General features: G+C 37.3%; 1 protein-coding gene across 1 annotated transcript in view; it reads left to right on the forward strand.

Moving 5' to 3' along the window:
• Positions 1 to 9,125, forward strand: part of rap2ab (RAP2A, member of RAS oncogene family b) — a 29,648-nt gene extending 20,523 nt beyond the window's left edge. Inside the window, exon 2 of the mRNA XM_079811467.1 lies at positions 5,928 to 9,125. Coding sequence (XP_079667593.1) covers positions 5,928 to 6,165 — 238 coding nt within the window. The 3' untranslated portion in view covers positions 6,166 to 9,125. The remainder of the gene's footprint in view (positions 1 to 5,927) is intronic.
• The last annotated feature ends 5,553 nt before the right edge of the window (positions 9,126 to 14,678 follow it).

Here is a 14,678-nt window from a genome sequence, read left to right on the forward strand (position 1 = left end):
GTATGTGTATATGTATATATATGTATATATATATATATATATATATATATCAGGCCTGCCAAGTCAGATAATCACGATTAGTCGTATTTAACATAAAGTTTTGTGTTTATATAATATGTGTGTGTATATATATATATATATACAAAAACATATTATATACACAAACTTTGGTTACATACAATTAATCGTGATTATTCGACTTGACAGGCCTTATGTATGTATATATATATATATATATATATATATATATATATATATATATATTAGTGCTGGGCATCGATTAAAAAAAATTAACTAATTAATCGCACTTTTTTCTGTAATTAATCGCGATTAATCGCAAGTTTTTAATGTTTGACGTTTTTAATATTTTAATATTGTAATAATTTCAGTTACTCTCCAAATTAATGTATAAACAATTTAAAGACAGCATATTTTAAATATGTGTTGTATTGTCATATTTTTATGAATGAAGGCCAGTATCACTGATACTAAAGTGTCTATGAAACATTAATGACGTTACATTACAGTATAACTGAAAGCTCCCAATTTCAACATTTATTAGGCTTTAAAAAAAAAACTTTTAATCTAAGTGAACTTAAAACTATCTTTACATAAACCCAAAATAATAAATGTTATATTTACCCATGGCCTTCCCTGTTAGACACATACAGAAATGTAATAGTTATCTTTCTTAACTGCATAAATAATAAATTAAATATAGATTAATCATCATTAAAGCTAAAATTTTCTCTGTTCCCGTTGTTCTGTGATGAACATTAATGACAGGCATCATCAGTGCTCCTGTCACTTTAAGAACAGCCGCGGATCTCACGCGCTGTCCCGCGCATCTCATTTCCTCACAACTCTTTAAGTTCATTTAAGACGTTATTTACCTAATTTAAGACTCCTAATATGAGAATACTCAAAATCCTCTGTGTTATTGTTTGTTCAAGAGCAAAAGAGAACTCGATGTGAGCAGGCCTACCTGCATTTCCTTCTAATGAGTCGTGCTGCCACTGAGACTGATGGGAAATGTGTTGTGGGGAAAGTTGTTCAAACGTGTCGCTTCATAAACTGGCTAAAGCGGTAGTATTTTTCTCAGCCATGCAGCTTTATCGCTATTCTTCATCAGCAGTACATAAAATGTGTACAAACTAAATGTCAGCATTAATTTCTATCATAATTCTTTCCTTGACATGCTTTCACCTTAAAACTCTGGGTTTCCCACATTGTGCTGGTGAGCTCATCTCGCGAACACCCTCCTGTACACGAGCTGAAGAAGCATATGCTCATGATGAATACGACACACACCGTCCCAGACCTGCTCAAACAGCCGTCTAACTCCAGACTTCCCTTGTGTCAGTCAGGCTATAAATAGCGTTTCTCCTGCTCGCCATAGATGACATTTCATCTTACCTCCCACTCACCATTCACACCTCTCGCCCCGCAACAACGTCCTGCTATAGTGTGACAAGGAGTATTAGCTGAGGCGGGTGAAATGTTAGATGGAATAACATGACGTGAATGATGCTGAATGCCATTGCAGCATGAGACGCTATTGTCTGGTGCTTCATAAATAATGCTGAACAGTGTCAATCAAGTACCACCAGCGAGATCCTGAACCCCTGCTGTCATCTCTGAAACCCCTCCTGTTGAACATGACTATTGACATTTACTCTGACAGAATTGCAGCGTTTACATTGTGCAACAACTGCACAGCAAATAACATATACTGTATATATACTGCCGATAGTTTTGTGACGCCTGCCTTTACATGCACATGAACTTTAATGACATCCCATTCTTAATCCGTAGGGTTTAAAGGGTTAGTTCACCCAAAAATGAAAATTCTGTCATTCATTTCTCACCCTCATGTCGTTCGACACCCGTAAGACCTCCGTTCATCTTCAGAACACAAATGAAGATATTTTAGTTGAAAGCTGATGCTGAGAAAGGCTTCAGATAGGCCTCCATTGGCATTCAGTACATTCACACTCACAAGATCCATAAAAGGCACTTAAAACGTCGTTACAAAGTCCATCTCACCACAGTGGCTCTACAATAATCTTACGAAGCGACGACAATAGTTTTTGTGCGCAAAAAAAAATCTAAATAACGACTTTATTCAACCTCTTCTTGTCTTCCGTGTGTGCCTCCACGACACATGCGCGAGAATATGACGTAGCGCCGGGGTTCGGGAATCCATGAAATGCACACTTTAACCCCATTTTGAGCACTACGCCGAGACCTAAAGCACGATCAATGTAGAATTCAACAGCTTAGATACGCGCGTCTTCCTCTGCTTGTAAACAAATCGCTTCTGGGTCATGTGTCCGAACGCCGGATCTGCGTCATATTCTCGCGCATGCGTCGTGGAGGCACACACGGAAGACAAGAACAAGTTGGATAAAGGTGTTATTCTGATTTTTTTTTGCACACAAAAACTATTGTCATCGCATCGTAAAATTATTGTAGAGCCACTGTGGTGAGATGGACTTTGTAACGACGTTTTAAGTGCCTTTTATAGGTCTTGGGAGTGTAAATGTACTGAATGCCAATGGAGGCCTATCTGAAGCCTTTCTCAGCATCAGCTTTCAACAAAAATATCTTCATTTGTGTTCCGAAGATGAACGGAGGTCTTACGGGTGTCGAACGACATGAGGGTGAGTAATTAATGACAGAATTTTCATTTTTGGGTGAACTAACCCTTTAATATGGAGTTGGCCCACCCATAGCAGCTCTAACAGCTTCAACTCTTCTGGGAAGGTTTTCCACATGTTTTAGGAGTGTGTTTATGGGGATTTTTGACCATTCTTCTAGAAGTGCATTTGAGAGGTCAGGCACTGATGTTGGACGAGAAGGCCTGGCTCTCAGTCTCCGCTCTAATTCATCCCAAAGGTGTTCAATCGGGTTGAGGCCAGGACTCAAGTTCCTCCACACCAAACTCGCTCATCCGTGTCTTTATGGAGCGATGCTTTGTGCACTGGTCAGTCATGTTGGGACAGGAAGGGGCCGTCCCCAAACTCTTCCCACAAAGTTGGGAGCATGAAATTGTCCAAAATGTCTTGGTGCAGCATTAAGAGTTCCTTTCACTGGAACTAAGAGGCCAAGACCAACCCCTGAAAAACAACCCCCCACACCATAATCCCCCTCCACCAAACTTTACACTTGGCACAATGCAGTCAGGCAAGTCCCGTTCTCCTGGCAACCGCCAAACCCACACTCGTCCATGGGATTGTCAGTCAGAGAAGCACGATTGGTCACTCCAGAGAACACGTCTCCGCTGCTCTAGAGTCCAGTGGCGGCGTGCTTTACCCCACAATTTGCATTGCTCTTGGTGATGTAAGGCTTGGATGAGCTGCTCGGCCATGGAAACCCATTCCATGAAGCTCTACACATGTTTTTGAGCTCATCTGAATGCTCATCTGAGGTCTGTAGCTATTGGCTCTGCAGAAAGTTTGTGGCTGTATTGCTGTTGTTCCCAATCACTTCCACTTTATTATAACACCACTAACAGTTGAGCGTGGAATATTTAGTAGTGAGGAAATTTCACAAATATGTGTAAAAGCGTCTGCATGCCTAGTGCTTGGATTATACACCTGTGGCCATGGAAGTGATTGAACACCTGAACTCAGTGATTTGGAGGCGTGTCCCAATACTTTTGGCAATACAGCTGGAAAACAAAAAAATCAACCTCATTAATTATTCAAACTCTAGTGCATGATGGGAAAACCAGTATCAGTATAGTTTAACTTAATTTTATAACGTTCATATTTACGCTTTAATTTCTACAAGCGTGATGAAAAAGTGTGGGTGATGAAAAAGAGCAGTAATGTTTTGAGATCTTCACTCTGTTGTCATCATCATCATCACTCTCTACAGTCACTATGATCTTCCTCCTCCTTTAATTAGAGCTGATGTCAAACGGACACTCCTCCGCTCTCTGCATTAAAGGCTGGGAATGGGTTTCCATGACTCAGCGGGTCTGATGAGCCGTGGGCCGAGCGCCCGACGCCCTGGACACACACTTCTCTAAAGAGACTCGTTTTTCACCAGGCAGGGTCTGGCGGATCAATAGCTCTGACTCAGAGTCTGTGGAGGGAATGATTCACAGCGTTACATGCATCCTCGGCCCAGGATCTCTACGGTCCGCGCCACACAGCTAGTGTGCCATTGGGAAGGGAGGAAGACAAATAAATTAACGTCATCTTTAACGATTTTCACCTCGAGTATCGGATGGCGGTTCAATAACTGGAGTGATCTCATATTAACTCAATCAATCTTGGTAAAGAAAACGCATTGAACAGTTTCATCTGGAGCAAATTGTTCATTAGTTATTGGTGAACTAAATGTTTGTAGATCAATTATTATGAGTAATTGAATGTTATAACTATAATTTTTGACCAGTAGATCAATGGTGTCAATGGCGGGGAACGATGTATAAAATACACTCACCTAAAGGATTATTAGGAACACCTGTTAAAATTCTCATTAATGCAATTATCTATTTAACCAATCACATGGCAGTTGCTTCAATGCATTTAGGGGTGTGGTCCTGGTCAAGACAATCTTCTGAACTCCAAACTGAATGTCAGAATGGGAAAGAAAGGTGATTTAAGCAATTTTGAGCGTGGCATTGTTGTTGGTGCCAGACGGGCCGGTCTGAGTATTTCACAATCTGCTCAGTTACTGGGATTTTCACACACAACCATTTCTAGGGTTTACAAAGAATGGTGTGAAAAGGGAAAATCATCCAGTATGCGGCAGTCCTGTGGGCGAAAATGCCTTGTTGATGCTAGAGGTCAGAGGAGAATGGGCCGACTGATTCAAGCTGATAGAAGAGCAACTTTGACTGAAATAACCACTCGTTACAACCGAGGTATGCAGCAAAGCATTTGTGAAGCCACAACACACACAACCTTGAGGCGGATGGGCTACAACAGCAGAAGACCCCACCGGGTACCACTCATCTCCACTACAAATAGGAAAATGAGGCTACAATTTGTACAAGCTCACCAAAATTGGACAGTTGAAGACTGGAAAAATGTTGCCTGGTCTGATGAGTCTGGATTTCTGTTGAGACATTCAGATGGTAGAGTCAGAATTTGGCGTAAACAGAATGAGAACATGGATCTATCATGCCTTGTTACCACTGTGCAGGCTGGTGGTGGTGGTGTAATGGTGTGGGGGATGTTTTCTTGGCACACTTTAGGCCCCTTAGGGCCAATTGGGCATTGTTTAAATGCCACGGCCTACCTGAGCATTGTTTCTGACCATGTCCATCCCTTTATGACCACCATGTCCCCATCCTCTGATGGCTACTTCCAGCAGGATAATGCACCATGTCACAAAGCTTGAATCATTTCAAATTGGTTTCTTGAACATGACAATGAGTTCACTGTACTAAAATGGCCCCCACAGTCACCAGATCTCAACCCAATAGAGCATCTTTGGGATGTGGTGGAACGGGAGCTTCGTGCCCTGAATGTGCATCCCACAAATCTCCATCAACTGCAAGATGCTCTCCTATCAATATGGGCCAACATTTCTAAAGAATGCATTCAGCACCTTGTTGAATCAATGCCACGTAGAATTAAGGCAGTTTTGAAGGCGAAAGGGGGTCAAACACAGTATTAGTATGTGTTCCTAATAATCCTTTAGGTGAGTGTATATTTAAGGTTAATGTGTACAATCACTGAGTCAGTCAATGGTAGTTTGACTTACGGAAAAATGAAACTTTGTGACTCAATGACATGAGTTTGGGGGCGGGACTATCCCTTTGCCTGACCAATGGCAGGCGAGAGCAAAAGATGCAGTAGAACTATCAGGGAAAACTGTTCGGAAACAACTGTTACTGGGCTGAAAAGCCATATTTCACCATTTTGTGTCGAATCTTTCACTCATTCTCGTGTCATGTGTATTCACAGGTATGAGCGTGTGCCTGTGATACTCGTGGGAAACAAGGTGGACCTGGACAACGAGCGCGAGGTTTCGTCGAGCGAGGGTCAAGCTCTGGCTGAAGAATGGGGCTGCCCGTTCATGGAGACGTCGGCCAAGAGCAAAACCATGGTGGACGAACTGTTCTCAGAGATAGTCAGGCAGATGGACTACGCCTCTCAGCCGGATAAGGAAGACCCGTGCTGCTCCTCCTGCAATATACAATAACCCCTCGCAATCAGGATCGACGTGGGCTTTTCAAAGGGGTACGGCATGGAGATCATCGCAAAACTGGTGCATCCGTTCTCATGCACACGTGACGGGCGTCTACACACTAGAGAACGCTGTTGATTTCCATGGGAATGGTGCAATGCAAAGACGCAAGAGTGTGCAAAAGTTACGAATATTTCACTTTTAGGCAACGCTAAAATCCATTGATTTTTACGGGAATGGTGCATTCAAAAGACGTAGATAAAGCATGCAAGGGTTTGCGAAAGCTGCGCGAACTAAAAGCGAGAATTGCAACTTTTGGGCAATGCTGCAAAATCCATTGATTTCAATGGGAATGATGCTTTAGATCAAATATATTAGGGTTTGCGAAAGCTGTGCAAACAAACATTGAGAAATTTTACTTTTTAGGAAAAGCTTTAGATCCATTGATTTCCATGGGAATGATTCATTGCAAAAACGGATAAAATACACAAGGGTTTGCGAAAGCTGTGCAAACTAATGTGGAGAATTTTAACTTTTGAGCAATGCTGAAAATCCATTGATTTCAACAGGAATGGTGCATTGCAACGAGGCACATGAAAAACGCAAGGGTTTGCGAAAGTGTCGCTGGGGTGTGCAAACAAACGTTGAGAAATTTAACTTTTAAGCTAAGTTTCAGATCCATTCATTTCAATGAGAATGGTGCATTGCAAAAACTGATACAATACGTGAGAGTTTGTGAAAGCTGTGCAAACAAAAGTCGAGAATTGCACCTTTTGAGCAATTCTGCAAATCTGTTGATTTCAATGGGAATGATGATTTGTAAAAACGTAGAAAAAAATATGTAAGGGTTTGCAAAAACTGCAAACAAACATTGATAAATTTAACTTTAAGGCATTGCAAAGACGTAGATGAAAAATGCAAACATTGTTTGCTAAAAATGTGCAAACAAAAGTTGAGAAAATTTAACTTTAAGTAATGCTGCAAATTCATTGATTTCAACAGTGCATTGCAACGAGGTAAATGAAAAACACAAGGGTTGCTGGAGTGTGCAAACAAACCTTGAGAAATAACTTTTAGGCAAAGATTCAGATCCATTGATTTCAGCCGGAATGGTGCATTGCAATGACGTAGATAAAATACACAAGGGTTTGCAAAAGCTGTGCAAACAAATTCAAGAATTTTTACTTTTAGGCAATGATGCAAATCCATTGATTTCAATGGGAAATGATGCTTTGCAAAGACAGATAAAATACATAAGGGTTTGCGAAAGCTGTGCAAACAAACACTGAGAGATGTAACTTTTAAGCAAAGCTTTAAATCCATTGATTTCAATGGGAAATGATGCTTTGCAAAAACTGATAAAATACGCAAGGGTGTGCAAACTAATGCAAGAATTGCAACTTTTGGGCACTGCTGTAAATCCATTGATTTTAATGGTAAATGATGCTTTGCAAAGACAGATAAAATATGTAAGGGTTTGTGAATGCTGTGTTAACAAAAGTCGAGAATTTAAACTTTTGGGCAAAGCTTCAGATCCATTGATTTCAATGGACAGCAATATGAATGCTGTGCAAACAAACCTTGAGAATTGTATCTTTTGGGTAATGCTGCAAATCCATTGATTTCAATGGGAATGATGCTTTGCAAAGACGTAGAAAAAAATATGTAAGGGTTTGCTAAAACTGTGCAAACAAACATTGAGAAATTTCACTTTTTAGGCAAAGCTTCAGATCCATTGATTTAAATGGGAATGGTGCATTGCAAAAACGGATAAAATACACAAGGGTTTGTGAAAGCTGTGCAAACAAAAAGTCAAGAATTTTAACTTTTGGGCAATGCTGCAAATCCATTGATCTCAAATCTGCTTTGCAAAGACGTACACTCTAAAAAAATGGTGCTATATGGCACTTAAAGTGGTTCTTGGCTCGTAATCATAGGGGGAACCAGTGCTGTATAGCAGGGGTTTTCAAACTGGGGTCCGGGACCCCCTGGGGTCCTCCAGAAGGTTCTAAGGGGTCCCCAGAAAATGTCAGAGAATACAAAGACAAAGCAAAAAAGGATAAAGTCTACCGAATATTCTAACGGTTTCATTTCTTAATGTTGCTCTCCTTTCTTGCCGTATACATTCCAGAATTGTATGTTTGCTTTGGATCTTTATTGAGTTTCTCACTATGGTCCCATTTATCTCGCTCACTGGGGTTGTAAGGCAGTGGTCTCAACACAGTACGTACACTGCTTAAAAGTTGCTTATACAAATCATTTTTAATTGAAAATGTTCTTCTTCAGGTTTATAAATCCAAAATGAATAGCCAATTTAAGTTGGGAAACAATATGTTGTAGTTATAATGTCACACTTACTATTTATCTAACAGTTTAAATATTTTTTCGTACATAAAGGGGGGTCCCTCATAAAGATTCATCATATTTGGGCATCATAAAGTTTGAAAACCCCTGCTGTATAGCACCATATCTTAACAGGTTCTGTATATGGTAGCGGTGCTATGTAGCACCTCAGTCATCCCAAAGAACCGATGAAGATCCACTGAATCACAAGGATTTGTTTTTTTTTGAGTGTAGATGAAAAATCCGAACATCGTTTGTGCAAACAAAAGTTAAGAAAACAAGAATTTTACGCATCCGTTGATCTCTTGGAATCTCAAGTGAGGCGGGTTGAGTTGTGCGTTTTTCCCGCTTATGACCCCACGTTTCCCGCACCTTCGAGACGGATGGCAAACGCAGCCTTCTTTAGTGTGTAAACGCCTTAATTATGATCAAGGAATTGACGAGAAACTGTAAAAAAAAAAAAAAAAGGTTAAAGGGGTTATAAACACACACCATACTTGAGTCTTTCTTTTCTCTGCATGTTTTCGACACGTTCATTCTGAGTTTGACGCTGTTCGTGAGAGACTCATTTAGTTTGCACATATAGAACCTGATGTCTTAAACTGCCATTACTTTAATAAAGAGCCAGAATGACCTAGTTTTGTTCTTCCAAGCGTCCGGCGAAGGTGACGTTTCCTCCGAGGGACTATCAGACGCCCGGGTTTGAAATGTTCATGAGGGGATCGATGCGCACGCAGGTGTCCCGTTGCAGCGGCGAGGGGCTTCACTTTGAGTGTTCCAGGGACATTTTCTTTGAGGAAGCCAAATAGGATCCTGAGAAGCACTTTTCTTTTCTAACGTCGTGTCCGTTTTGATTTATGAAACTGCTGGGAATATTCAGCTGATTATGTTGTGGTTTTTAATTAGCACCTCGATATAGAATGTTGCAAATACTGAATTATGTATTTTGTAATAATGTAGTAAAACAATCATGGGACTTGCTTTAGAATAGACTGTAAGGCTTTGAATCAGGCGGGAACAGTATTTCGTATCGGCACTTTCCATAAAAAAGGGTCCCGGTACAATTTTTACGCAATAAGACATACACAACAAGTTAGATAAACAGTTATGCAACTTACAAATCAAGTGGATTAATCAAGCGCCTTTAAATGGTGGTTTTGGCCTGTTGCACCTCAGAGGTCAGTTAAAATCATATTGAAATTCGGTTAAATATGATTAATATTATTTAAAAATAGGTTATACTTTTAATAGGTAACATTTTTCTTTAATTCTGCAATTAAAATATATTTTACATTTAATTAAATTAAATTTAAATGTATGTTAGTCAATTAAATTCAATTAAAGCTGCTGTCCGTAACTTTTATATGTTCAATATTCACAAAAATTATACAATGAGAATTTACAACATGAATCCATTTTCCAAACCGTGTTTTTGTCTTACCCTGAATCATTATGGTACACTTATGATAAGTGTTTATATTGGGACTATTTCAGACCGTTCTGGGAGAAAGCGCACAGTCCCTGCGTGACTCGCCATAGACATAAATAGAGAGAAGAAGCTTCGGCGCCAATGTTTTTCCACAAGACGCATGCAGTTCTGTTTATTAAAGGGATCCCCTGGTGTTAAGACTTATATGGCTTAATATAACATAAATTATGTCTCTTACTGAAATATGTAGTAGAAAACCTATGAAAGATCTACGTTATTTAAAAAATCCATTATATATTTGGATAATGGGCGACGCCATTTTGTTTGCATACTATGTCGCTGACCTAAAATGGTTGCACTCGGCTATCAACTGGCGCTACCCGCTCTATTTTTAGCACAAGACACTCGAAAATTGTTTCAGAGTTAAACAAAAACAATTAGTTGCTTTGTAATTGCATTTAAAACACACTCAAACACACATGTCCACACAGATCGGCGCGCGCGTGCACACACACATAGCTATCTGACAGACGCTGTCTCAATAATCTATCCGAAATCGTTTCATTCACTCCTTCAAGTTAACTGTATTAGTGGACTAACGTAGGGAATAGTGATTGAGGGTGTAGGGGGCGATTTCGAATTCAGCCAGGGAGAGTGCATGGCCTGCCGAATCGGTGACAATTTAGGCAAGTCAACCCTCAGCTGGTGAGCGTGGACGCGCAGTGCGTGGATATGTGTGTGCGCGCGCCGATCTGTTTTCTGCTGGTGTGTTTGTGTGCACATGTGTGTTTTAAATGCAATTACGAAGCAATTAATTGGCTTTGTTTAACTCTGAAACAATTTTCGAGTTGTGTTGTGGTAAAAATAACTAGGGGTAGCGCCAGTTGATTGCTGAGTGCACCCATTAGGCTATGTCATCGACATTGAACGCAAACAAAATGGCGCCGTCCGTTGTCCAAATATATAATGGATTTTTTAAATAACGTGGATCTTTCATGTGTTTTCTACTACATATTTCAGTAAGAGACATCATTTATGTTATATTAAGCCATACAAGTATCACCAGATGATCCCTTAACCGCTAGAGCGCAAAAAGTTACAGACTGCAGCAAATTTAATTAAATTAAACAGCTCATATATTTAGTTTGACCTCCTGAGGTGGACGAACAATATTTCAAGCTCTGTTTTGTGCCCTATTTGTGGAAAGTTCCCATTAATTTTGAAGCCTGTAGCCTACTAGACGTGATTATTAATTTAATGATATTGTGGAACAGGAATAATCATAATGCAGTCATTCTCATGAATGTTGTACAGAAACACATGGAGGAAAACTATTATAGTGGCAGTTCATTATCCGTTCCTCGATGCATCTGCTTTGAGCAAATATGACAGGAATAATAATAATAGAAAAATCATTTTATCATACCTTTCTCAGGAGAGTTACAGGCTACCAAATCTGTTATTAAAGTATATGTTTTTTCATTTTATTTCTGTTTATTTAATCATTACAGTATAAGATAACAATGTTTTCTTAATCTATATTGTCGTTTTGGTATTACAGAGCAATTCTTATTCAGACCATTACGTCTGTGAAACATAAGAAATGTAAAAAAAAAAAAAATTGTATTGAAAACAATTCCAGATGGTTGTGTGTAGTTTATATTAAAGATGCCAAACTTGCAGTATGTTGATTTAGAGGTCATATGCATGGCTAAAACATCATTATTTGTGAATATTACAGCAGATGAGCTATAAACAAGCGGAATAAACACACACACACTCACACACACACACACACTCAACGGCCCTCCGGACGAGCATTCATGGGTGAATCTGCCTTGCCATGTGAACTAAGGGTTTGCCTTTTTAACTTTCATCATTGATCTTATATTTTTTTAAGTGAACATTTACCCTCTTCCACATGGTAAATGGATTGTGAATATGGTTTCATTGATTCAACACGACAATAAAGACATCTTATTCACAGACGCTCGTTTGAGTTTTTAGCTCATTACCTGACAAAGCCTGCGATATGAGTCTATTGTTGTCAGGTTTTATTGCTGAATTTATATATGGTATTTTACTGTCATGTTTCTGAGATTTACGTATTTTCCCATTCAAGCTGAATGACTGTGAGTGTGGTCAGTAAACCTTAAATAACCCAATCAGAGTTAAGAATCAAATATCATATGTTATTTAAGTATTATTTATGTACTATTATTGTATTAATATTTGGACAAATGCTTTTATTTTTATATTTTCATATTTTTTATACGCTATTGTTATTTTTATATTTCTATTAAGCTTCAGTTTATTTTTATTTTAGTTCTGCAACTTTAGCTTATTTTATTTCAGTTAGTTGCCAAATCAACATGTTTATTTAATTAATACTTTTATATTAATATATATATATATATATATATATATATATATATATATATATATATATATATATATATATATATATATATATATATATATATATATATATTATATAACTACATATATATTTAATAATTATTAGATATATTTACAATATAAAATAATTATTTGATATTTTATTTTATATACTTTATATATTGTATATAATTTTTTACACAATTAATGATAATGATAATACACAATTATTTATACATATATTTTAAAATTTAAATATATAAATATTATTTTTTTAAATATATTAATAATAATATATTAAAATATAAATATATTTTATTATTATTATGTTTTATATATATATATATTATTATTATTTTATATTGTATACATTTTTTGTACATGCAATATTTCTATTAAGCTTCAGTTTACTTTTATTTTAGTACTTCAACTTTAGCTTATTTTATTTCAGTTAGTTGCCAAATCAACATGTTTATTTATTTAATTAATACCTTTATGTAATATGTATATATATATATATATATATATATATATATATATATATATATATATATATATATATATATATATATATATATATATATATATATATATATATATATATATATATATATATATATATATATATATATATATATATATATATATATTAAAAACAGTTTATAATATGTAATTAATACTTTTATGTACAGTAGTTATTTATATATAAAATAATTCTATAATTTATATATATATATATATATATATATATATATATATATATATATATATATATATATATATATATATATATATATATATATATATATATATGTGTGTGTGTGTGTGTGTGTATAATATTATATAACTAATATATATATATATATATATATGTAATAAGTAATACTTTTAGGTAATATATATTTAATACTTATTTTATATTTTATTTTTATTATAATAATACACAATTATATATATATTTTAATTATAAATATATACATTCTAAATATATAAATATATAATTCATACTTTAATGTAATATATGTCTAATAATTATTTTATAGTTCATTATTATTTTATTTTATATGTTTAAATTAACAATAGCAATTCTGTGTGTTATAAGTACACATATTTTTCACTCATACTAGAGTTAAGATGCTCTGAATGTTACCCTCGACTGTGATGCTGTATGAGCAGCGTTTGGAGTGAATGCTGTTATCTGTGGAATGAGTGAGACGTTTGACAGGAGATTTCACACCACCCACTCCAGCAGCCTTTCATCCTCCTCTGAGATCCTGCAGTGATGAGAAGCAGGTCTATAGAGGACAAGATTCGCCGGGGGCGACAACACTGGGTGTCATGGCAACAGGACGATAACATAACATCACGTCGGTATCTCTGTTTATGTTAAATTGGGTTTTCAATGCGGTGTGCAGAGGCTTTCTCTCAAGCCCTCTTTCATGTCTCAGTTGTTTCTCCCACACAGCAATGATATTAAATTGAGTTTCAGAAGAATCAAACCGCTCACATTTGACAAGATCTGCCATCAAAAGTCAAGGGGCCCTATTTTAACGATCTAAGCAGGGCCCTATCATACACTCGCGTGAATGCAACGCCAGGCTCGCGACACAAGTGTTTTCTGCTAGTGTCAGTTCGACAGTTCTCATTTTCACGTCCTGTGCCAGTGCCACGTTGTTTAAATAGCAAATGCACTCAATCTGTTCACCCTTGGGCGTCTGGTCTGAAAACCAGGTGTGTTCAGGAGCATTGTTGATGTGTTGCTTTTTTTGAGGAACTGAAAACGACTGCACCATTGACCAACAAAAACATGGTCTATAGTCAATAGCGCAGTATTTTTAGTTATTTAAAGGGTGTGTTAGTAATATGAGCCTATAGGTGGGTGCACAACGTGCACATGTAATGGAGGCCAGCTAGTAGTTGCTGTGCGAGTAAACCTCACTCCTCTGATCTCAAGAGACGCTTGCCTTGTTTGCAGCCTTTAGCCTCCTTGTTAAGGTCCTTTCACACTGGACGCGATTTTGACGCGCAAATAATTCGCGCGATGGTTTTATTTTTTGATCAGCTGTTTGTGTAATGAGAGCTTTCACACCAAACGCGAATGTGCTGCGGCGAAAAAACGATGTTTATTTTTTTTGTTCCGATGTCGATTTTTTTTAACACTCGCAGTGACAGAAAAGGTTTAAAGGGTTAGTTCATCCAAAAATGAAAATTCTGTCATTAATTACTCACCCTCATGTCGTTCGACACCCGTAAGTCCTCCGTTCATCTTCCGAACACAAATGAAGATATTTTTGTTGAAAGCTGATGCTGAGAAAGGCTTCAGATAGGCCTCCATTGGCATTCAGTACATTTACACTCC

The sequence above is a fragment of the Gobio gobio genome, assembly GCF_949357685.1.
Source record: "Gobio gobio genome assembly, chromosome: 3".
Taxonomy (NCBI): Eukaryota; Metazoa; Chordata; class Actinopteri; order Cypriniformes; family Gobionidae; genus Gobio; species Gobio gobio.